This window comes from Dendrobates tinctorius, unplaced genomic scaffold, assembly GCF_039654945.1.
Source record: "Dendrobates tinctorius isolate UK_male_01 unplaced genomic scaffold, ASM3965494v1 ptg000070l, whole genome shotgun sequence".
NCBI classification, from domain to species: Eukaryota; Metazoa; Chordata; class Amphibia; order Anura; family Dendrobatidae; genus Dendrobates; species Dendrobates tinctorius.
This window is the reverse complement of record NW_027361738.1, coordinates 28,020,248-28,046,580: the sequence shown is the minus strand read 5'-3', so window position 1 is coordinate 28,046,580 and position 26,333 is coordinate 28,020,248. Positions and strand designations below refer to the sequence as shown.

At 46.1% G+C, this 26,333-nt stretch overlaps 1 protein-coding gene across 3 annotated transcripts in view; it reads left to right on the top strand.

Moving 5' to 3' along the window:
* TTC21A (tetratricopeptide repeat domain 21A) overlaps positions 1-24,224 on the top strand; it is a 111,990-nt gene extending 87,766 nt beyond the window's left edge. For all 3 annotated transcript variants that reach the window (XM_073581504.1, XM_073581502.1, XM_073581503.1), the window contains 6 exons: positions 2,120-2,281; positions 2,575-2,770; positions 3,358-3,582; positions 9,219-9,339; positions 23,885-23,952; positions 24,036-24,224. In XM_073581504.1, coding sequence (XP_073437605.1) covers positions 2,120-2,281; positions 2,575-2,770; positions 3,358-3,582; positions 9,219-9,339; positions 23,885-23,952; positions 24,036-24,113 — 850 coding nt within the window. In that variant the 3' untranslated portion in view covers positions 24,114-24,224. The remainder of the gene's footprint in view (positions 1-2,119; positions 2,282-2,574; positions 2,771-3,357; positions 3,583-9,218; positions 9,340-23,884; positions 23,953-24,035) is intronic.
* The last annotated feature ends 2,109 nt before the right edge of the window (positions 24,225-26,333 follow it).

Below are 26,333 nucleotides of genomic sequence, written 5' to 3'. Positions count from 1 at the left end.
CTGACAGGGGAGGTGAGCAGCAATATAGGGCTGCTTTTGGGCTACTGCAAATGTCCAGGAACAGTTCAATAACATTCAATAGGGCTAGAGAGAGGTGATAGGAATTAGGCACTAATGCGCATCTTCAGATCAAATAGTAGATCAGAAAATTCAGAGAAGACAGCAGACTGAGCAGCCTCTTGTTACCTCAGCACCACTGGTTTCTCCAGTATTAGATCAAAAACATGGGATGACACCAATGTGAGTGGTCTCTTTTTACCTCAGCACCCCTGGTATTCTCAGTATTAGATCAGGTAGACAGGGTGGACAGCATTGTGAGCAATCTCTTCTTAGATCATCACCTCTATTATCTCCAGTATTAGACCAGATAGACATTTTGGAGAGTGTGAGCATCCTCTTCTTACCTCAGCACCTGTTAGGCGTCAGGTTTCTGCGCCTGCTCTGCAGGAACCCAGAGCCTCACATTCTGCAGTCTCCTGCTGTCTTTCTACTGCAGAGAAGATTACTTTGCAGCAGACCGCTCCAGAGACTAAGTCCCTCTGTGCTCCTACTGGGCATGCTCACGAGACGGTCTCCCATTGGAGATCGGGAGTCATGTGCCCAGGTCCTGTTCAGATCTCATTGGTCCATCTCGGAGATCTGGAAGGTCCCACACGGCTATAAAAAGTGTGCATTGCCGTTCCGCCATGCGCTAGTATAGACTATACTTGCTATGTGTGAATGGTTACGGATGTATGATTCTGGTGACTGACTCATTATAAAACCCCTTCCCTCTGATATTACGTATGTGGATAGGGAATTAGTTTAGCAGTTAGCGCCAGTCAGTGGCAAGCCTTAGGCTACTGTGCACACCTCACCTCTACGCTAGCGTCCGACATTGCGCGTGCTTTCTAGCTTTGTCGTCGAGTGGCAGTGTCCTACGCCACGCTGCAGTCCTTCTTGGCGCTCACAGCAGCGACACCGCACACACGGTAGGTCTAGATGGACGCAGCTCCTCTGTCTTAGGTCCTGCTCCTGTGACCAGATACCGTGTGTGCATTTTCCAGAGGCCTGTGACACTAACAAGCTCAGCGTTTTTGTATGTTTATGTTGCGGCGCCTCTGTGTGTGAGAAGTTGAACCTGTGCGCATTATACCGCCATATTGCTCCTCTGTCATTACCTAGCAGCGCTACTGCACGGTGGACCCTGAGCGGCGAACACATTTTATTATTTATTTTTATTTATCTCTCTTCTTACCTCATCACCCCTTGTATCTTTAGTATTAGATCAGATAGGCAGGGTGGATAGCAGTGTGAGCATCCTCTTCTTCTTACCTCAGCACCCTGGTATCTCCAGTATGAGATCAGATAGACAGGGTGAACAGCAGCGTAAGCAGCCTCTTCTTACCTAAGCACCCTGGTATCTCCAGTATTAGATCATATACACAGGGTGAACAGCAGTGTGAGCAGACTCTCCTTACTTCAGCACCTCTATTATCTCTAGTATTAGATCAGATAAACAGGCTGGACAGCAGTGTGAGGAGCCTCTTACCTCAGCACCCTGGTATCTCTGGTATTAGATCAAAAAGACATGGTGGAAAGCAGTGTTAGCAGCCTCTTCTTACCTCAACCCTCCTGGTATCTCTACTTTTAGATCAGATAAACAGGCTGGACAGCAGTGTGAGCAGCCTCTTACCTCAGCACCCCTTTAATATAGATGTAGTATAGCAGTAGTATGATTCTACTGTTGCATCTCACATGTAGCAGCTAACACCTGCTGATGGCAGGCCTGCTGCTGTGGTCGAGAATTTTATTTGAAATACAATACTCCTTCTATTATAATATCACTTTTTTATTGATTGCAAAATAAAAGTTAACTTTTATTCACATTCTCCTTCACTCCTTTTCCCTTCCCCACTAGTCTACTATCTCTCTGGTGGGGTACACCTATGTGAATAATGTCCGAGTAGATATGACAATCTCATTATTGAAGATTGCCAGTTGCAACTTTGCTCATTGGGCTGTTGAAAATGATCCATATAGCAATGATGTAAATGTCTCTTTTGTAAACTGAGGGATCTAGACCACCCCTTTTGTATATACCCAAGAAACAATGAAATTTTTGCATTTTCTCTTCCAGGCACATAGGGCAACCTAATGAGGCACTGAAATATTTTAATAAGGCTCGGAAAGATAATGACTGGGGTCAGAGAGCCATCAACAACATGATCCAGATCTGTCTTAATCCAGACAATGAGATTGTTGGTGGAGAGGTGTTTGACAACTTGGAAGACGAGAACAGGTAACATTTTTCTATGATATGATCTTTCCAATACCTTCCAAGGTAACGAATCACAGATACTGCAGGACATCTAGATTAAATAGATGCACGGCATCAGCTTGGACAGGTAGTAAGGAGACTGTTCACATTATAGATAAAAGTGCGGTGTCATGAGTGACCGGTTCGAATAGCATCAATACCAATATGGCTGCCTTTGATAGTCGGTCACATTGTCATCATGTCACCGTTAGACTAAATACTATGGATGCATTTTCCATGAATACGTTTTTGTATTTGGTCAATGTCTGATTTAGTCTCTTAGGGGAAAAGAGGGATTCTGAGAAATTGGGAGTTCGGACAGCGGAGAAGTTACTGAAGACGTTCCACCCTCGTACTGTACATGGACAGAACCAGCTAGCTATGCTGCAGTGTTATTGTCTTATGGCTACCAGAGACAAGGGCAACATTGAAACTGCGCTCAGCACGTTCACAAATATGGCCACCACAGAGGTAACAATATATAGGTTTGGGGTTTCTACAATTGTGTTAATATTATGCTGAATTCTATAATTTACTTATTAGGATGGGTAAACTCTTATTTCAACAATGGATTATCTATGATGGTTGATGCACAGTGGTGGAAATTTTCCTATTTCCATTTTATTGTGATGGCCATGTTTGCAAAAGTAACAACAGGAGATACAGCCATGTTGCTTTAAAAAAAAAAAAAATCAATTAGTGTGTTAAAAAAAACATCAATCTAGTATTCTGACAACATGCATAATAAATAACAAACAGGGTTTTTTCCCATCAGCTAACCAATTTTCAGAGTTACTATGAATGGAAATGGTGATCCTCAGAATAGGCCCCATTCTCAGGATAACGGGATTGTCATCTATCTTATGTTCATGGCATGTGTTATGGATATGCCATAAATGTTCAAGAATAAGGAAGCGTACTGAAAAATGACAACCGGTATTGCTTAACCTTTTGTTAATATTGTAAAATTAGGCCGCACTATACCCCACCCCAATTTTTCAAGTAAATGGACAAAATTTCAATGTCGTAAGATGTTGTTCCTTGACTTGTGGTTGTAGAAGGAGAATACCTCAGTGCTCCTGGCCGTAGCTCAAGCTTACATGATCCTGAAGCAAACTCCCAGAGCAAGAAACCAGCTAAAGAGATTGTCCAAAGCCCACTGGACCTTAGAAGACGCTGAAGATCTTGAAAAAAGCTGGTTGCTGCTTGCAGACATTTATATCAAATCAGGAAAATATGACATAGCAACAGATTTGCTAAAGCGATGTCTTAAATACAATAAGGTAAGAGGGAAATAATAAATTCAGGGTCCTTATGATAGATAGGTTCCTGCGAACAATGCAGATTACATCTAGCAAGTATTAGATGCCGATTTTCTTTCTAAAAATGTACAAAGAAATCTGCCACATCTGAACCTAGCAACATGAATAAGTACCCTACTATGGAATTTAAAGGGGTTACTAAATACATTTAATTAAGAAATCACAATAATTTTTCCATGGAGGAAATCAATGTAGAATTGTAATGGCTTCCATCCTGTTACACTTAAGTTGGGGAACCTCCAGCTATTTCTTTCGAACCCAAGGCAGATTTCCGAAGAACACAGTGTTTTACCAGCCTGCCCTTCAATTCCTCCCTCAACTGATTACGGTCTTACAACGAATGCATCCTTGTGCATCCTTTGTGATGTATGTACTTCACCCCCAATGTCGCTTATGTGATAGGGACTTGTGAATTTACAGCACAGAGAATGGTGTGTATATATATCGCCTATGTGATATATATACAGTTGTGGCCAAAAGTATTGACACCCCTGCAATTCTGTCAGATAATACTGCGTTTCTTCCTGAAAATGATTGCAAACACAAATTCTTTGGTATTATTATCTTCATTTAATTTGTCTTAAATGAAAAAACACAAAAAGAATTGTCCTAAAGCCAAATTGGATATAATTCCACACCAAACATAAAAAAGAGGGTGGACAAAAGTATTGGCCCTGTTCGAAAAATCATGTGATGCTTCTCTAATTTGTGTAATTAACAGCACCTGTAACTTACCTGTAGCACATAACAGGTATTGGCAATTACTAAATCACACTTGCAGCCAGTTGACATGGATTAAAGTTGACTCAAACTCTGTTCTGTGTCCTTGTGTGTACCACATTGAGCATGGAGAAAAGAAAGAAGACCAAAGAACTGTCTGAGGACTTGAGAAACCAAATTGTGAGGAAGCATGAGCAATCTCAAGGCTACAAGTCCATCTCCAAAGACCAGAATGTTCCTGTGTCTACCGTGCGCAATGTCATCAAGAAGTTTAAAGCCCATGGCACTGTGGCTAACCTCCCTAGATGTGGACGGAAAAGAAAAATTGACAAGAGATTTCAACGCAAGATTGTGCGGATGTTGCATAAAGAACCTCGACTAACATCCAAACAAGTTCAAGCTGCCCTGCAGTCCGAGGGTACAACAGTGTCAACCCGTACTATCCGTCGGCTTCTGAATGAAAAGGGACTGTATGGTAGGAGACCCAGGAAGACCCCACTTCTTACCCCGAGACATAAAAAAAGCCAGGCTGGAGTTTGCCAAGACTTAACTGAAAAAGCCGAAGGCTGTGTGCACACGCTGCGGATTTTGCCTCGGTTCCGCAGCGGTTTTAGCCGCTGCGGACCCGCAGCAGTTATTGCTGCGGCATACAGTACCATGATTCCCTATGGGAATCAAAAACCGCAATGCAGACGGTGCGGAATTTTCTGCGCGGATTATCTGCGGTTTTCAATCCGCAGAAAGAATTGACATGTCAATTCTTTCTGCGGATTCCGCTGTGGTTTGCCATCTCCTCCATTGAGGAGATGAAAAACCGCAGGACAAAACCGCAGAGCAATCCGCAGGTAAAACCTGCGGTTTCACCTGCGGATTTTACAAAATCCGCGCGGATGAATCTGCACCTAAATCCGCAGCGTGTGCACACAGCCTAAAACGTTTTGGAAGAATGTTCTGTGGTCAGATGAGACAAAAGTAGAGCTTTTTGGGCAAAGGCATCAACATAGAGTTTACAGGAGAAAAAAAGAGGCATTCAAAGAAAAAAAAACACGGTCCCTACAGTCAAACATGGCGGAGGTTCCCTGATGTTTTGGGGTTGCTTTGCTGCCTCTGGCACTGGACTGCTTGACCGTGTGCATGGCATTATGAAGTCTGAAGACTACCAACAAATTTTGCAGCATAATGTAAGGCCCAGTGTGAGAAAGCTGGGTCCCCTCAGAGGTCATGGGTCTTCCAGCAGGACAATGACCCAAAACACACTTCAAAAAGCACTAGAAAATGGTTTGAGAGAAAGTACTGGAGACTTCTAAGGTGGCCAGCAATGAGTCCAGACCTGAATCCCATAGAACACCTGTGGAGAGATCTAAAAATGGCAGTTTGGAGAAGGCACCCTTCAAATATCAGGGACCTGGAGCAGTTTGCCAAGGAAGAATGGTCTAAAATTCCAGCAGAGCATTGTAAGAAACTCATTGATGGTTACCGGAAGCGGTTGGTCGCAGTTATTTTGGCTAAAGGTTGTGCAACCAAGTATTAGGCTTTGGGTGCCAATACTTTTGTCTAGCCCATTTTTGGAGTTTTGTGTAAAATGATCAATGTTTTGCTTTTTGCTTCATTCTCTTTTGTGTTTTTTCATTTAAGACAAATTAAATGAAGATAATAATACCAAAGAATTTGTGATTGCAATCATTTTCAGGAAGAAACTGAGTATTATCTGACAGAATTGCAGGGGTGTCAATACTTTTGGCCACAACTGTACGCCAGCCCCAGTGTCAGTTATGTGATTTATATACAGCAATCTCAGTGTCTCCTATATGATGTATATACAGCAGTCTCAGTGTATCCTTTGTGATGTATACACCACTCTTAGTGTCTCCTATGTGATGTATATATACACCATCCCCAGCGTCTCCTATGTGATGTATATACACCAGCCCCAGTGTCTCCTATGAGATATATATACACCAGCCCCAGCTTCTCCTATGTGATATATACACCAGTCCCAGCGTCTCCTGTGTGATGTATATAGACCAGCTCCAGCATCTCCTATGTGATGTACATACATCAACCCACTTTACTTTGTTTTTTATTTCACCATTTTACACTCACCAGCCGCTGTCTTCATCTGTTATTGACACTGCGCCGGTCAGCCTTCTGCAGTTTGTGACCTGACGGATCCCTTCAGTGTTTTGTGGGTGAGTCGGAGATCACTTTTCAAATAATTCTAAGGCCCCCTTCATATGTCCGTGTTTTTACTGTATGTGTGTCATCTGTTTTTTTTTCATGGATGCCACATGTACCCATTATAAACTATGCTGCTGTGCACATGTCCATGTGCCATCCATGTTCTGTACATGTTTAGCATTGCAAAGTATATGAGAAGCTTTGTAATTTTATTCTGGAAAAACAGGGATGGCACACTGATCCAAATTACTGATGACACTAGTACTGTTTTTTCCGGTACCAGTTTTACACAGACTTTTGAAGGAGGCCTACGGGAGCCAGAACCAGACTCTCATTGACTTATACTGAGAGATGATGACCATTACCTGTGACTTCCGGTCAGTCAGAACTTGTAGTCTGGTGGTGAAAGGTGGGACCGGACTGGTGTCGGGAACAGCTGAAGGCAGTGGCTAGAAAGTATGACTAGTGGCAGAAAACTTACATTAGTGGTACCACTCCAGTACTGTACTAAGAAAAAAAAAAAAGCTGGAGTGGTGCTTTAAGGAAGCTTTTCCTCTACTTTTTAAAAAGGATAGTGATCCTTATATAAGAAAGATGCAATACTTACCAATGCAATCCCAGCTGATCTGATTGACTGCATGCTCAGTGGCATCATGACTTCCAGGTCCAGTGGAGAACAATAGAGCGACATTACTGGAGCGTTGGTGGGAATCCACTAATAAGTATTGCTTTTTTCTTTTTTTAAAGCTCTTTAACCTCTTTTTTTTTTTTTCAAACATCGTGGAAAACCCGTTTAAGCTCTTTGACTCTGAGGGCTCTGTTTCAGTTTTCATTGTGATTTGGTAGTGCCTTGGGCCTAACCATAATAAGACTACTCTTTCCAAGTTCTCCTGTTAGCACACATTCTGCATGCATACACGTAATACTGTGCAGTTTTCTTCTCTTGATCTTGAGATACAGCCACTGGATACTTCTGTTTTAAAGTATCGATCTACAGTGCGTAAGGAAAGTATTCAGACCCCTTTAAATTTTTCACTCTTTGTTTAATTGCAGCCATTTGGTACATTCAAAAAAGTTCTTTTTTTTCTCATTAATGTACACTCTGCACCCCATCTTGACTGAAAAAAAAACAGATGGAGAAATTTTTGCAAATTTATTAAAAAAGAAAAACTGAAATATCACATGGTCATAAGTATTCAGACCCTTTGCTCAGTATTGAGTAGAAGCACCCCTTTGAGCTAGTACTGCCATGATTCTTCTTGGGAATGATTCAACAAGTTTTTCACACCTGGATTTGGGGATCCTCTGCCATTCTTCCTTGCAGATCCTCTCCAGTTCCGTCAGGTTGGATGGTGAACGTTGGTGGCCATTTTCAAGTCTCTACAGATATGCTCAATTGTGTTTTGGTCAGGGCTCTGGCTGAACCAGTCAAGAATGGTCATAAAGTTGTTCTGAAACCACTCCTTTGTTATTTTAGCTGTGTGCTTGGGGTCATTGTCTTGTTGGAAGGTGAACCTTCAGTCAAGTCTGAGGTCCAGAGCACTCTGGAAGAGGTTTTCATCCAGGATATCTATGTACTTGGCCACATTCATGTTTCCTTCAATTGCAACCAGTCTCTGCAGCTGAAAAACACCCCCATAGCATGATGCTGCCACCACCATGTTTGACTGTTGGGATTGTATTCGGCAGGTGATGAGCAGTACCTGGTTTTTTCCACACATACCGCTTAGCATTATCATCAAAAAGTTCTATATTCATCTCATCAGACCAGAGAATCTTATTTCACTTAGTCTGGGAGTCTTTCATGTGTTTTTTAGCAAACTCAATGCGGGCTTTCATATGTCTTGCACTGAGGAGAGGCTTCCGTCGGGCTACTCTGCCATAAAGGCCTGACTGGTCGAGGGCTGCAGTGATAATTGACTTTGTGGAACTTTCTCCCATCTCCCTACTGCATCTGTGGAGCTCAGCCACAGTGATCTTGGGGTTCTTCTTTACCTCTCTCACCAAGGCTCTTCTCCCACAATTGCTCAGTTTGGCTGGACGGCCAGGTCTAGGAAGACTTCTGGTGGTCCCAAACTTCTTCCATTTAAGGATTATGGAGGCCACTGCGCTCTTAGGAACCTTGAGTACTGCAGAAATTCTCTTGTAACCTTGGCCAGGTCTGTGCCTTCCCACAATTCTGTCTCTGAGCTCCTTGGCCAGTTCCTTTGACCTCATGATTCTCATTTGGTCTGACATGTGCTGTGAGGTCTTATATAGACAGGTGTGTACCTTTACAAATCAAGTCCTATCAGTTTAATTAAACACAGCTGGACTCCAATGAAGGATTAGAACCATCTCAAGGAGGATCACAAGGAAATGGACAGCATGTGACTTAAATATGAGTGTCTGAGCAAAGGGTCTGAATACTTATGACCATGTGATATTTCAGTTTTTCTTTTTTAATAAATTTGCAAAAAAAATTCTACATTTCTGTTTTTTCAAGATGGGGTGCAGAGTGTACATTAATGAGAAAAAAATGAACTTTTTTGAATTTACCAAATGGCTGCAATGAAACATTGAGTGAAAAATTTAAAGGGGTCTGAATATTTTCCGTACCTACTGTATGTACATAAACTTTTAATTCTCATAAAGAAACAAATAGATCATCTGGGCCTGATAATTTAAAAGAAACTATTTTTTTATATAACTTATTCCAGTCTTGCTGTAAAGCCTATGAATATCTTGGGTTCATTATGGAGAAGGAACAGTCATATAAAGATGCTGCAGAAAACTACAGACTCGCCTGGGAGTACAGCAGCCAGTCCAGCCTGGCTGTAGGTGTGTATTCTCTACAGAATGAGATGTATGGATGATAGTTAGGTTTCATCACTGTATGTGTTCACATTTCCTGTGATTGTTGTATATTGCTATGTCAGATTTCGTGGTGACCTCTTCATTCGTGTTGGGTAAGGGTCATCATATAGGTAAAGATTTACACTGAACACGTGAAAGAATAATATCAGTACAGAATTCTGTCTGTTCTCTTGGCATATATTTTTGGTAACTACTTGTTTTCCAAATCTAGAATATCCTTTCTTAGAATTTTGTGTTCTTCTGTTATTCCTCCTGGAAATGTAGAATTAAATTGATAGCTGGGTGTTGGCATTTATCTCATCAGTGAGACATGCTCCTACAAACTGACAAATACAAATATTGAAATGTGTCCAACTGTATAGGAACACAACCTATTGACAAATAACTAATAATACCCAGTTTGTTTTTTTTCTTCCTGTGTTTGTGTAGGTACATTATACACTATCATACTGCTGGCCTGAATGTGAACAGTGCTGAATTAAACTGGGCAGCATTTGTCATGATACCAGTGCTGGGTGACCGGCACTGCTGGGGTTAATGTTCTGATCGCAGTGCAGACTCTCACCTGCACACCTGGGACCTATTATGGTGGCCTCTCATTGGTTCTGGGGAGGCTTCTTATAGCCTCAGGAAGCTCCCATCCCCCTTCAGTTATACTTTCGCCCTTGGCATTGTGTGGTGTGCTGTGTTCTGGTTGCTCGATTCTCTGTGTATGACTCGGTCTGTTCTCTGGATTTTGCTTTGGATTCTGCCTGGTACCTTCTACGTCTGTTTGGTTTTGATATCTGCTTGGCCCTGACTATCCGTTCTGTCTCATCCCTGGTACTGTACTGATATCTTGTGTATGACCTTTGGCTTTGTCTGACCTCCCGTCTGTTTATCCCTCCTGTACCTCGCTTGCCTGTACTGTGCATGACCCCTGCTTTGCCCGACTTTGAGTTTTCTACCTTCTTTGAAAGCAGGATGCTAAGCCCCGCCCCCTTGCATTCACATGACCGTAGGTCCTTTTCCGGCTTGCTAAACTTCTACATTCAGGTCCTGTGCATCTTTATTTTCCGACTGTTCTTGTCCCCAGGGGTCCCTACGGTGTGGGTGAGTCCCTGCTTAGCGGAGGCTGTACGCCGGCGCTGTCAGGACCCTGACATTATAACTGACCATTAAGTTTTTTGGGGGTTTTTTATGCAGAGAGTTATGGATCCCATACAGTCTCTGGCTGACCAGATGAAAAGTCTGAGTCAGATGTTTCAGGGTTTATCTCTGGAGCAGCAAGCTCTGGCTCGTTCTCAGCAGCAGGTTTCTGAGACAGTGCGGGGAGCTCTAGCTGCTGGGTCTCTGGGGGCTGGGGCGAGTGATGTTGTTTTGGTGTCCCCAGAACTACCTGTTAAACTGCCTGACTTTTTTTCTGGAAACAAAAAGGAGTTCAGGGTCTTCAGGGAGGGGTGCAAACTTTTTTTTAGTTTGAGACCACGTTCCTCTGGGGACGAAAGTCAGAAGGTTGGGGCCATTATGTCTCTGTTAAGAGGGTCCCCTGTTATGAACGGGTAGCCGAGGAGGAAATAAAAAACAACACAAGCTAAGTCTCAGAAAACCAAAGAGGTTGGTAACTATGCAGACTGCAGACCCCTGATCCTAACACGTGAAAAAAGATGAAAACACAAACAAAGGCAGGAAAATAGGCTGAGCAAACGATGGGGCCAGACTAACTAGAAAGGACAGGAAAGGAAAGACACTGCAGTCTGCCAAAAAACCCTACAAAATGTCCAGCACAACTGATAGCAAAACTAACCCTGAAGTCACTAGACTTCTCCCACTATATCAGCACTCTGAAATATTCTGAGACAGAGCAAAAAGAGGCCAATCTAATAAGGGACAAAAAAAAGGCAATTTGGCAAATAAGAGTGGAAATTCTGCACAGCCCGGCCGGGCTGGCTGACCACACAAAAAACTGAAAAGACCAACAAGAGCAAGTGTGAACATTAGCAAAAAACAAACTTATCTTTAGAAGACTGGAACAGAGCTGAGTCCTAGACCTGAGAAACAGACTGAATCACCAGCAACAGGATAGGGTGTCGGCTGTCTTATATCCAGTCTGATACTCCAGAGATCCAATCACTGTCTTCCTCACCAGGTGGCAGATCACTACCACTCAAACCAACTTCACCACCTCCCGTCACCACCAGAGGGAGAACGGAAGGGGAACTGTCAACTGGTGGAGCAGAAAATGAGCTCATAACAGTCCCCACAAGCTTGAGCTTTCTCCCTTCCTCCCACTGCCCCTGAGAGAGTGTCTGTGAATGCATTCTTTGAGGCCCTCAGGCACATTTATGATGCGCCTGACCGAGTGCGATTGGCAGAGGACATGGTGATGAGCGTCTGTCAGGGGAAACACTCAGCTGAGTGGTTTTGTACCGAATTCCGCCGCTGGGCCGCAGAGGTCTCTTGGAATGACGCCGCACTCCGAGGACTCTTTCGCAGAGGCTTGTCCGAGCGGCTGCAGGATGCCTTGGCGTTACATCCCCCACCGAACTCTCTCGAGGACGCCATGACCCAGGCCGTCCGGATGGATCGCAGGCTGCGGGCCAGAGGGGTGATGCTGGTGGAAATTCCATTGTTCCCCAGTGGAAAAGAGACTGCCCCTGAGCTCATGGATGTAGGCGCCCTCTCCCTGAAGGATACGGAGAGGAAACGCCGGAAGGACAAGCAGTTATGCTTTTACTGTGGTAAAACGGGACATTGGAAAAGGGAGTGTCCTGATTGCCCGTCTTCAACCCGGTCGGCGGGAAACGACGAGGTCTGGGTAGTCAACGGGGAGACTACTCAGACCCTCAGGTACCCTTTTTCTCGTTTTCTAAAGTGTTACTGCATGTGGATCTGTTTGTGGACGGTAGTTCTTTTTCCTCTACAGCCTTCGTGGACTGCGGATCATCGATTAACCTCATTGACTCCCAATTGGTCACACACTGTAAGATAGGGACAGTTAGGCTCAAGGTTCCTATCAAGGTGATGGCCATTGACTCCTCTCCCCTCACTAAGGAGGGAATTCTCTTTATGTCTGACTTGTTTTCGCCCAGAGTGGGCGCTACTCATGTGGAAAACCTAAGTTGTTTTGTTCTGGACAATCTACCTGCAGGGTTGGTGTTGGGCATGCCCTGGTTACAACGTCATAACCCAGTTATTAACTGGAAAACAGGGGGAGATTGTCCAATGGGGGTTTAATGATTTTACGTTATGTGATAAATCCGCACTGCTGGTTGAACCTGTTAAATCTGTGTCTGTGTCATCTGTCGAGCTGGAAGGTATTCCGGAATGCCTGAAGGACTTCGAAGATGTATTCTTCGAAAGCGAGGCCGAGACGTTACCGCCACATAGACCCTTTGACTGCGCTATTGAGCTGGTCCAGGGGGCTAAACTACCTAAAGCCCGTCTGTTTAATTTGTCCGGTCCTGAGCGCTTGGCTATGAAGGAGTACATTGCTGACAGTCTGCGCAAAGGACACATACGTCCTTCAGTCTCACCTGTGGCGGCAGGTTTCTTTTTTGTAAAGAAAAAAGATGGTGGGTTACGTCCCTGTCTCGATTTTCGGGAGCTTAATCAGATTACGGTACGGAATACGTACCCCCTTCCGTTAATTCCCGATTTGTGTAACCAACTATCAGGGGCAAAGTGGTTTTCTAAACTGGATCTTCTGGGGGGCATATAATTTGATAAGGGTCCGAGAGGGGGATGAATGGAAAACCGCGTTCCTCACGACCGAGGGACTGTTAGAAAATTTAGTCATGCCGTTTGGTCTTACCAATGCCCATGCCATATTTCAGAATTTCATCAACGTGGTATTCTCGGATCTCATTGGTCGTTTTGTCGTTATCTACTTAGATGATATTTTGATATACTCCTCCGACAAGCATTCTCATTTGGAACATGTACGAACTGTTCTCCAAAGACTGAGAGAAAATCATCTGTATGCCAAATTGGAGAAATGTGTATTCTGTGTGCAAGAATTGTCTTTTTTGGGATTAATTGTATCCGGTGAGGGTTTTCGCATGGACCCGAACAAGGTGCAGGCCATTGCGGATTGGGTGCAACCCCGAGATCTTAAGGGTCTTCAGCGCTTCTTGGGGTTCGCCAATTATTACCGCAAATTTATCCGGGGGTTTTCGCAAGTGGTCAAACCTCTCACGGATCTAACATGCAAAGGTGCGGATGTGAGAAATTGGTCCTCACTCGCAAAAGAGTCCTTTGCGACGCTGAAAAAAATGTTTTATGTCTGCTCCTGTCTTGGTACAGCCAGATCCTTCCAAACCATTTGTGGTGGAGGTGGATGCCTCCGAGGTGGGGGTGGGGGCAGTGTTATCCCAAGGGTCTGCCACTCTAACCAACCTCAGGCCATGTGCTTTCTTTTCCAGGAAGTTCTCTGCTGCTGAAAGAAATTATGATGTAGGCAATAGAGAGCTTCTTGCGGTCAAGTTGGCGTTTGAGGAATGGAGGCACTTTTTGGAGGGGGCCAGTCACCCGGTTACTGTGATCATTGATCACAAAAATTTGTCATACATTGAGTCTGCTAAAAGATTAACGCCCAGACAGGCCCGTTGGTCAATTTTTTTTTCTCGCTTCCAGTTTACTATTACATTCCGTCCAGGGTCAAAGAATGTCAAGGCTGACTCCTTGTCTCGTAGTTTTCACCCTGTATCTGCCCCTGAGCCACCGTCCTCCATCCTGCACCCTGGGGTTGTGTTAGCAGGGATCTTGTCTGAATTGGCACGGGAAATTGAGGGGGCCCAGTCACTGGCTCCTGCGGCCAAGCCAGGGGGCAAGTTGTTTGTCCCAGAGCAACTTTGCCTTAAACTCTTGCAAGAGTTCCACGAATCCAAGTTGTGTGCTCACCCTGGTATATCAGCCACGCGACTGGCGGTGGCTAGGATCTTCTGGTGGCCTACTCTTGGTTCTGATATAAAGAAGTTCATTTCTGGTTGTGGGGTCTGCGCTCATTCTAAAAGCTCCCATAGCCGGCCGGCGGGGGAGCTGATTCCCTTGGAAGTTCCCGAAAGACCGTGGACCCATCTGTCCATGGATTTTATTACCAATCTTCCCTTTTCCATGGGTAATATGGTGGTATGAGTAGTGGTGGACAGATTTTCAAAGCAGGCTCATTTTGTACCCCTGTCCGCATTACCTTCTGCTGAGACCTTATCCAGATTGTTTGTGCAGCATGTGGTCCGCTTGCATGGGGTACCCCTGAATGTGGTGTCTGATCTCTGATCGTGGTGTGCAGTTTGTGGCTAAGTTTTGGCGTGCTTTCTGCAAAAAATTAGGGATATCTCTGTCCTTTTCGTCTGCATACCATCCTGAGAGTAATGGTCAAACGGAACGCACTAATCAGTCTCTGGAACAAATCCTCAGATGTCTGACTTCTGCTAGACAGAATGACTGGTGTGATATACTGCCGTTGGCTGAATTTGCCTTCAATAGTCGGGTGAGTCAATCCATTGGTATGTCCCCTTTCTTGATCAACTATGGGTTCAATCCTCATTTTGGTGAGTTTTCTCATCTGGATACGGGGTGCCCCGGGGCTGAGGACTCTGTTCAGCGGTTAAAAGACACATGGGCAGAAGTCCAGCGGCGTATATCTAGGTCTCAAGGCAGGTATAAGTTTTTTGCGGACAGGAAACGAACACCTGGTCCCATGTTTCAGGTTGGAGAGAAAGTTTGGCTCTCCACGCGAAACATTAAGTTAAAGATTCCGTCAGCCAAGTTGGGCCCCAAATTCATTGGCCCGTACAAGATTGTGGAAAAAATCAACCCAGTAGCGTACAGGCTGTGCCTTCCACCCTCTTTCAAGATCCCTAATGTCTTCCATAGATCTCTACTGAAACCGTTTGAAGCAGTCCGGGGAGAATCCTAGTCCGCTGCCCCTCCGGTTTCGGTTGAGGGACATGTGGAGTTTGAGATTGGTCACATCGTAGATTCTAGGTTGGTACGGCGCTCAGTACAGTACCTAGTTCATTGGAAGAGGTATGGGCTGGAGGACAGGTCCTGGGTGCTGGCCCGGTTGATGCATGCGGATCGTCTGGTTCGGGCTTTCCATGCTAGATACCCGGGCAAGCCTGGGGGTCCAGAGGTCCCAGTTGAGAGGGGGGTACTGTCTTGATACCAGTGCTGGGTGACCGGCACTGCTGGGGTTAATGTTCTGACCTCAGTGCAGACTCTCACCTGCACACCTGGGACCTATTATGGTGGCCTCTCATTGGTTCTGGGGAGGCTTCTTATTGCCTCAGGAAGCTCCCATCCCCCGTCAGTTATACTTTCGCCCTTGGCATTGTGTGGTGACCCCTGAGTGTGTTAGTGCTGTGTTCTGGTTGCTTGATTCTCTGTGTATGACTCGGTCTGTTCTCTGGATTTTGCTTTGGATTCTGCCTGGTACCTTCTACATCTATTTGGTTTTGATCTCTGCTTGGCCCTGACTATCCATTCTGTCTCATCCCTGGTACTGTACTGATATCTTGTGTATGACCTTTGGCTTTATCTGACCTCCCATCTGTTTATCCCTCCTGTACCTCGCTTGCCTGTACTGTGCATGACCCCCGCTTTGCCCGACTTTGAGTTTTCTACCTTCTTTGAAAGCAGGATGCTAAGCACCGCCCCTTGCAGTCACATGACCATTCACATGACCGTAGGTCCTGTGCCGGCTTGCTAAACTTCTGCATTCAGGTCCTGTGCATCTTTATTTTCCGGCTGTTCTTGTCCCCAGGGGTCCCTACGGTGCGGGTGAGTCCCTGCTTAGCAGAGGCTGTACGCGGGCGCTGTCAGGATCCTGACAGCATTGATTTGAACTGGTCCATCTCGTAAACTGACAGGGGGAGGTGAGCAGCAATGTAGGGCTGCTTTTGGGCTACTGCAAATGTCCAGGAACAGTTCAATAACATTCAATGGGGCTAGAGAGAGGTGATTGGGATTAGGAGCTAATGCACATCTTCAGATCAAATATTAGATCAGAAAAGTCAGAGTAGACAGCAGACTGAGCAGCCTCTTCTTACCTCAGCACCACTGGTTTCTTCAGTATTAGATCAAAAACATGGGATGGACACCAGTGTGAGTGGTATTTTCTTGCCTCAGCACCCCTGGTATCTTCAGTATTAGATCAGGTAGACAGGGTGGACAGCAGTGTGAGCAATCTTTTCTTAGATCAGCACCTCTATTATCTCCAATATTAGATCAGGTAGACGTGGTGGAGAGTGTTAGCAGCCTCTCCTTACCTCAGCACCTCTGTTATCTCCAGTATTATATCAGATAAAAAGGCTGGACAGCAGTGTAAGCAGCCTCTTCTTACCTCAGCACCCCTTGTATCTCTAGTATTAGATCAGATAGGCAGGGTGGACAGCAGTGTAAGCAGCCTCTTCTTACCTCAGCACCCTTGTGTCTCCAGTGCTAGATCATACACAGGGTGGACAGCAGTGTGGGCACACTCTCCTTACCTCAGCACTTTGGTATCTCCAGTATGAGATCAGATAGACAGGGTGGACAGGATTGTGATCAGCGTCTTACCTCAGCACCCTGGTATCTCCATTATTAGATCATATACACAGGGTGGACAGCAGTGTGAGCAGCCTCTTCTTACCTCAGCTCTCCTGATATCAGAATATCCATTGAGAGTACATGTTCCTACACTTGAAAGGGGGGTAAGGGTCTTACTACTGCACATGTTCAGAAGCACATATTAATGGTCTATAGAGATTACCTCCCTAGTTATTCAGAAATGTATTTCTATTGACATTTTTTAATTATTTACTTTTTATTCCCAGAGAACTTCTTTAAAATTCAGCAACTTTATTCCATGTAACAGACTTGTGAGAGACATCTGTTTTGGACAAATAAATTGTCAATCCTCAACCCCTTTATACAAACTTCCTCTGCTGGAGACTATGACTATAAAGACTCCGTCACATAATATCTCAAATATCCCTAAAACGAGTGAAAAACCAAAGCAAAAAAAAAAAAATAAAATAGTATATGCCGGATAGTGTAAAGTATATTATAGGGCAGTCACCCTGTTATGCCATCTACTCTCGTTCCTACTTGGCCATGGAGGTAGGCACCCTACAAACATGCAAGTGGTTCCCCCACTTCTCGTCGTCTCACCCTGTTAGTCCCTGTAAAGCCCTATAGAGATGACAGCTTAATTATTCAAATATTTAATTACATAGATGCATTATGCTCCAAACAAGCCCTATTAAAGAGTATAGGTGTCACGCGGGGCTTAGGTCAACTAAGGCTGAAATACCCGGGGCCCCTGTGGTGTCCTTTTAACTAGGGGAAACCCTGTCTGACCCTCAACCCAGGGTTTTTGCTGATGGTGCAAATGCCTGAGCCTCCAACCTTTCCTTATCTCCTGATCAGCCCTAAGCTTAACCCTCCACCCTTCACCCAGTGAGGAGACAAACCACCAAAGCCCCACACAATAATGACAGACAGGGAGAACTTAAACTGCACCGCGCCGCATACACACAGGACTATACAGTAATGTGAACAGGGCACAACAAAACACAAATATGGGAAGGTGAAAAGGTAACAACGGATCATACACCACCAGATACGAATCTCTCTCTCTCCAACACCTCCACTCCAGACCGGAACCACTTGGTATGAAACACAAGCTATAATCGGCGACGCCCATAGGCCAGCACGACTATTTAAAGACCGTGGGCGTGACCAAACATCCAACCTGATCTCCAGCTAGATTAACCCCCGATAGCCTGAGAAAATCAAGCCGGCGCCGCTGAGGCTATAGTGGACGGAGGTGGAACTACCTCTGCCTGCCGGACGCTATGGTGTGAATAGCGTCCGACATGACAAGTGGACGGAGGTGAAACTACCTCTGCCTGCCGGACGCTGTGGTGTGAATAGCGTCCGACATGACAGTACCCCGTCTTCTACGAGGGACCCCAGGGCCCTCAAGACACATAGGACCCGGCTTGTCCGGATGACGACGGTGAAAAGAACTGACCAGCCGATCCGCATGTATGTCCGAGGCTGGTACCCAAGACCTCTCCTCCGGACCATACCCCCGCCAGTGTACCAAATACTGAAGAGTACGGCGTACTACTCGAGAGTCCACTACCTTGGAGACCTCAAACTCTAAATCGCCATCCACCATGACCGGAGGTGGCATCGGCGTCGTGTCCACAGAGCCTACCACCTTTTTCAATAAAGCCCTGTGAAACACGTTGTGTATCTTGTATACCGCAGAAAGTTCCAACCGATAAGCAACTGGGTTAATGATGGCAGCAATCTTAAAAGGCCCAATAAACCTTGGACCCAATTTTAAAGATGGAATTTTGAGTTTTATGTTTAGTCGCTAACCACACCCATTCACCCACACACAGGTCCGGACCTGGCTTGCGTCTACTGTCAGCCACCCGTTTGTACCTCGCACTCATGCTCAACAATCGCTGTTTCACCCTCCTCCAGACCGATGATAATTGAGCTCCTAGCTGGTCCTCCTCTGGGACGCCCCCCAAGTCACCCTGACGTAAGGTACAAAATTGAGGATGTTGACTGTAAACACAAAAGAACGGAGACTCTCCCAATGACTCTTGGCGGTGATTATTTAACGCGAACTCGGCCAGAGGAAGGAAAGTAGACCACTCCTCTTGGTTGTCGGACACAAAGCATCGTAAATACTGCTCCAGATTTTGGTTCATGCGCTCAGTTTGACCATTTGACTGTGGATGAAACGCCGATGAATGTGACAACTTGATCCCCAAACGTGAGCAAAAAGCTTTCCAAAACCTCGCCACAAATTGAGTTCCCCTATCAGATACTATGTCCGATGGAACTCCGTGGAGTCTGACCACCTCCTGCACAAACACCTGGGCCAACGTCTTTGCATTGGGCAAGGAAGGCAACGACACAAAATGCGCTATCTTTGAAAATCGGTCAACCACCACCAGGATGACCGTGTTCCCCGCCGAGGCTGGCAAGTTAGTGATAAAATCCATGGAGATTTCTGTCCATGGCCTATTGGGTACCCCCAGAGGCTGTAGCGTGCCAGCAGGACGGGCTCGGTGCGACTTGGCCCTAGCGCACGTGATGCAAGCTGCCACGTACGAGACCACGTCCTGCCGGATTTTGGGCCACCAGAAATGACGCGATACCAGCTCTAAGGTGCCCTTAACCCCTGGATGACCAGCCAGTACTGAGTCGTGGTGTTCCCTCAACACCTTAAGACGAAGATGAAGGGGTACAAATGATTTGTTGGCGGGAAGTCCTGGCGGTACCTCCTTTTGGGCCTCGGCAATCTCCGCCTCTACCTCAGTCGTGAGAGCCGAGACCACTACACCTTCCTGAAGGATGGGTACCGGCTCTTCCCGAGGTTCTCCCCCCGGAAAACACCTAGACAAGGCATCCGCCTTGGTGTTTTTAGCCCCGGGACGGTAAGTCACCAGAAAATTGAAACGTGTAAAAAACAATGCCCAGCGAGCCTGCCTAGGAGTCAGACGCTTGGCCGACTCCAGATAGAGCAGGTTCTTATGGTCGGTGATGACTGTGACCTGGTGAGCCGCCCCCTCCAAGAAGTGTCGCCATTCCTCAAAAGCCAATTTGATGGCCAACAACTCCCTGTTTCCGATATCATAATTCCGTTCGGCCGGCGACAGCTTATTGGAGAAGTAGGCGCATGGATGCATATCACTCAAGGACGAGCCTTGTGACAGTACTGCCCCCACTCCCACCTCAGACGCATCAACCTCCACCACAAAAGGTTTAGACACGTCCGGTTGCACCAGAATGGGGGCTGAAGCAAAACTGTTCTTCAGACGCTCAATTGCACGTATCGCCACCTCAGACCAGCTAGCCAGATCGGTACCTTTTTTTGTCATGTCCGTGAGCGGTTTGGCTATAGTAGAAAAGTGTTTTATAAATTTCCTATAATAATTAGCAAACCCATGGAACCAATAGAGCGCTTTCAGATTATCAGGCCTTTCCCATTGCAGCACCGCTTGCACCTTCGCGGTGTCCATTTTAAACCCTGCAGCGGACACAATATATCCCAAAAAAGGCAACTCCTGAACAAAAAATAAGCATTTTTCCAGTTTAGCATACAGCTTATTCTCCCGGAGCAACTGTAACACCTGCCTGACATGCTCTAAATGAGTGTCCCGGTCGCTCGAATAAATGAGGATATCATCCAGGTATACAATCACAAATTTCCCCAGGACATGAGCAAATACATCATTAATAAAATGTTGGAAAACAGCAGGCGCGGTTGTCAACCCAAATGGCATAACCAGGCTCTCAAAATGACCCTCAGGAGTGTTAAACGCCGTCTTCCACTCATCCCCCTGACGGACCCTTATGAGGTTATACTCCCCCCTGAGGTCAAGCTTGGAAAACCACTTGGCCCCCGCCACCTGGTTGAACAAATCAGGGATCAAAGGCATCGGGTAGGGATCACGGATCGTAATCTGGTTTAACTCCCAGAAATCCAGACACGGGCATAACCCCCCATCTTTCTTCTTAATGAAGAAAAACCCCGCTGCTACAGGCGAGGACGAAGGCCGGATGTGTCCTTTGCTCAGACTCTCCGCGATGTAGTCTTTCAGAGCTTGTCTCTCTGGACCAGAAATATTAAACATCCTGGCCTTTGGTAATTTGGTCCCGTGTTTTAACCTAATCACACAGTCATAGGCTCGATGTGGAGGCAGTTCTGACCAACCCCTCTCAGAGAATACATCCGCGAAATCCTGCAAAGCCTCCGGAAGGCTGGGCGTCACGGCGGACACACATGTGGCCAAGCAATTGTCCTGGCAGAAACCACTCCATTGGACTATGTCCTGAGTTTTCCAATCAATCACCGGGTTGTGCCTGGACAACCATGGAAAACCCAGGACCATTTGTGCTGGGAGATTACGGAGGACCCTACATGTAACCCACTCAGAATGTAGGACCCCAATGTGGAGTTTTACCTCAGCCACAAACTCCGTAATCTCCCCTTGTGGGAGGGGAGCGGCATTAATGGTAACCACCTGAATGGGATGAGGGAGTTTTTCGATATTAAACCCGGCAGTGCGTGCAAACTCCTCATCTATGAGATTGGTGGCGGAACCGCTATCCACAAACACTGATATTGGTAGCTCTCTGCCCGCGATAATAACCTTGGCAGGGAGCATACATTGAGATACCATCATGGAGGATATGCATACGCTCAGTTGGGCCTCCTCCATACCCTCTAAGCTTAACAGTTTTCCGCCGGTGTGACCTTCTTCGGTAGCACAGGACAAACGTTAACATAATGATTTCTTTTACCACAGTAAAAACATGCTCCGCGCTTCCTGAACCCAGGAACGCGACGCTTAACCTGTGACACCCCCGCAATTTGCATAGGTTCAGTGGGCTCACCTGCAGCAACCACACTTGCACCTCTGCTTTCCCCCAGGGGTAGCGTCTCCTGTGCCCCCTGATGCAAACGGCGATCAATACGTATAACCAAACTCATGGCAGACTCCAACGATGCCGGAGTCTCATACATCAGGAGGGCCTGTTTAACGTTCCCTGATACCCCATGAATAAACTGGCTCCGCAGCGCTGGGTCGTTCCACTGTGTGCCTACTGCCCAACGGTGAAATTCCGAACAATAGTCCTCCGCCAAGCGCTCCCCCTGGCGGAGGGCGCGGATTTTAGATTCCGCTAGAGCCAATCTGTCAGGATCATCATAAATGAGCCCGAGTGCAGAAAAAACATTATCGACAGAATGAAATGTAGCAGAGTCAGCTGGTAAGGAAAATGCCCATGCTTGGGGGTCACCACTCAGTAATGATAACACCAGACCCACTCGCTGAGCCTCATTACCTGAGGGGATAAGGCGCATGCGGAGGTATAACTTGCAGGCCTCCCGAAATATGACAAATTTGCTGCGTTCCCTTGAGAATCGTTCTGGCAGCGGGATCTTCGGCTCTGCACCGATACCTGCAGATGCCGTTTGCACCTTCGCTACTACCAGGCCCTGCTGCTGAACTGCCCCTTTCAACTCGGAGACCTGTAAGGACAGCGCCGCCAACTGGCGGGTTATGGAATCCATGAGATCAATGGACTCCTGAAAAATGTAGGCCGATTATAATGTCACGCGGGGCTTAGGTCAACTAAGGCTGAAATAACCGGGGCCCCTGTGGTGTCCCTTTAACTAGGGGAAACCCTGTCTGACCCTCAACCCAGGGTTTTTGCTGATGGTGCAAATGCCTGAGCCTCCAACCTTTCCTTATCTCCTGCTCAGCCCTAAGCTTAACCCTCCACCCTCCACCCAGTGAGGAGACAAACCACCAAAGCCCCACACAATAATGACAGACAGGGAGAACTTAAACTGCACCGCGCCACATACACACAGGACTATACAGTAATGTGAACAGGGCACAACAAAACACAAATATGGGAAGGTGAAAAGGTAACAACGGATCATACGCCACCAGATACGAATCTCTCTCTCTCCAACACCTCCACTCCAGACCGGAACCACTTGGTATGAAACACAAGCTATAATCGGCGACTCCCATAGGCCAGCACGACTATTTAAAGACCGTGGGCGTGACCAAACGTCCATCCTGATCTCCAGCTAGATTAACCCCCGATAGCCTGAGAAAATCAAGCCGGCGCCACTGAGGCTATAGTGGACGGAGGTGGAACTACCTCTGCCTGCCGGACGCTGTGGTGTGAATAGCGTCCGACATGACAAGTGGACGGAGGTGAAACTACCTCTGCCTGCCGGACGCTGTGGTGTGAATAGCGTCCGACATGACAATAGGTGATAACGTCCCACCAACGGTTCAACAACCCATAGTGAGCTCAATGGATCAAGTCGCTGCATGCCATGGTGTGAATCGTCAAAGTCCAAAGTGAAGGCTATAGTGGACTATCTAATTGTAGGACTAGTATACAGAGAGAACCATAATCAATCTGGACTTTAGTAGTTAATTAGTTTTTGGTAGATTGGTAGATCTTATTGGTGTGGGAGGGGACATAGCCTAATCATCCAACCATGTCATATGGCTACTTTGGAACGCAAGTGCGCTCCAAAACAAAATTGCGCATGTGCAAAGATGGCCGCAATGGGCGTCATCCCTATTGGTGACTGTGGACTGAAAGTGAGGCTTGAAATATTTTGTTTTGGAGTACACTTGCGTTCCAGGTTAGCCTTATCACATGACTGGATGTTTTGGTTTTTCACGCGCTTTGGGGATATTTGAGATATTATATTAGGAAGCCAACATTAGACGTTAATTAATAACAATAAGGAAATGCTTTATATGTGTATATTCTCTGAGTCTATATTGAATAGTATATTATTATACTATTACCGTATATATACTGTATTTTTTGATGATTTATTTCAGATTATTGGTATAAAAAAGAAATAGAGCAGTATGGTGATTGTTTATAATAAAATAAGTGTTAGAAGAAAAGGATTACAAGAGACGGATTGAAGTGAAGAGGAAAAATGTGTTTGATATTTCGCTCTTTGTTCCAGGTTTCAGACTTGCATTCAACTATCTGAAAGACAAGAAGTATGTGGATGCCATAGATATTTGCCATAAGGTAAATAGTGATTGGATATTTATATGGTTACTTTAACAGTCAGTCTTCCTAACCCATATTAACTTTCAGATAATGTTTTCTAGATACTTAAAGCTCACCCTACGTATCCAAAAATGAAAAAGGAAATATTTGAAAAAGCTCGATCCAATCTCAAGCCATAAGACTGGGGCCTTAGAGCCATATATGTCATATGTACTATTAACACAGTGTTCCTTTTATGTTTTTGTTCCCAAAGAATTGATATCAGTAGTAAAAGGTTGTTGTCTTTTTAATGGGTCGATTGTTTCTTGTGAACTCTTAGGCCAGTTTCACTTGTCCGTTATTCACAGTCTGAGTGCAGACCATGATGTCCGGACTGGCCGCCGATCTCCTGACCCAAAATCAAAAAGCATTATAGGCATAAATGAGGAAGTTGAGTTTTTGTCAGGCAGGTCGTACTCGAACCACGAATTTCAAATGTGTTTAACTGGTTTTACGGCAATCTGAGTGTCTCAGAGCACACACTACCGGTCTTACTTTATGCCTGGAAGAGTTTGACCTATCACATTTTTATAATTAAGACTGAAGGATGTCATGACCTTGTCATGCATGGTTACCATGACCAAGTGTTGCTAGGAATTTTCATTTCACGGTAAACTCGTAGTCTAAATATGTTTCTGATCACCCAATGAATGGGGAAAATGCTCGTTCATTCTGTGAAATTATCTTTTGGTTTGGCCAACAGATTATCGTTGAGCAGGGGGAAGAATTTTGCCCGGGTGGTGCAACCGTTATTTGAACTCTTAAAAGGGGTACCCCCAAATGCCAAGGGTCGATCCATCCATTGGGAGGAGAGGCAAGAGAAGGCGTTTTGTAACTTGAAGAAGGCACTAACCGAAGCTCCGATACTGGCTTATGCAGACTTCTATATGCCGTTCATTCTCCACACTGATGGCAGCTTGCATGGACTTGGGGCTGTGTTGTCGTAGGTGCAGGACGGAAGAGAAAGGGTGGTCTCCTATGCTAGCTGATCCCTTCATGATTCCAAACGCAACCCGGATAACTACAGTTCCTTCAAGCTGGAGTTGCTGGCGTAAGTTTGGGCAATGACGGAGAGATTCTCAGAATACCTGTCCGGCTGGTGCGCACCGATAACAACCCGTTAGCGCATCTGGAGAATGCCAAGCTACTGGCCTTGGAACAATGCTGGGTGGCCCAGATGGCGAAGTTCCAGTACAGAATTGCCTATAAAAGGGGGCGGAGAACACTCATGCTGACGCCCTATCCAGAGCAAGACATGCACCGCCGGGAAAGAATAAAGATGAGATGCTAGAGGAGGAGGAGGTTCCTCGGTTCCAGAGGACCGCTGAAACGGTGGCGGCTACGCTGGATCTAATACAGACCCCCCTTCACGAAGGAGTGATGGGAAGATCTGGGGATGAGTGGGTTCGGATGCAGCAGCAGGAACTTGCTCTGTTCAGACAATGGGTGACACTGAAGAAGCTGCCTAGTCTGGAACAGTGGAGTGCTCTGACTCCAGAAGCATTGAAGATACTCCGGCAGTGGGAGCACCTCGAGATGAGAAACGGGCTGTCATATCGGAAGGTTAATCTACAGAGGGAACTTGGGGCTTCCTGGCTGGTGGTGATTCCAGAGACTGTGCTGTCTACCGTGGCCACTGAGGCTCACGAAAAAGGGGCTCACTTCGGTCTTGAAAAAAACTTTCCAGTGGCTACAACGCTTCGTTTACCACCCACGGCTAAGAGCAGTGGTCGAGGAAGCTTGTAGACTCTGTCGGGCCTGTGAGTTGGCCAAGTCCACGGAACATATAGCCCCTACTCAGACGATAGTAACCTCAACTCCCCTGGAATTGTTGACCATCGACTATTTAACCATCGGGCCAGCCCTCCAAGGATACGACAACTGTTTAGTGATGGTAGGTCATTTCACGAAGTTTGTGGTAGTGATGCCCACCCGGGACCAGACCGCTGATTATGCTGCGTATGCCATCTGTAAACATTTTATTCAGGTGTATGGATGCCCACAGCGGATCCATTTGGATCAAGGAGCTTGTTGGGAAGAGTAATGGATGAATTACAGCGGATTTATCAGTTCGATAGATCACACACCACACCGTACCATCCTCAGGGAAATGGGGCCTGTGAGCGATTTAACCGTACTTTGATCCAAATGCTGAGGACCCTGGAAGACGATAAGAAGGCTAGGTGGCCAAAATATGTCTCTGAGCTCGTGTGGATCTACAACAATCGAGTCCATCAAACCACCGGTTACACACCTTACTCCTTGTTGTTTGGCCGAACCGTAAAAGAAGTCACGGAATTGGAGCTGGATCCAGGAGAGGACTACCCAAGGACGGGGGTGTCTACCTGGGTCTGAGAACA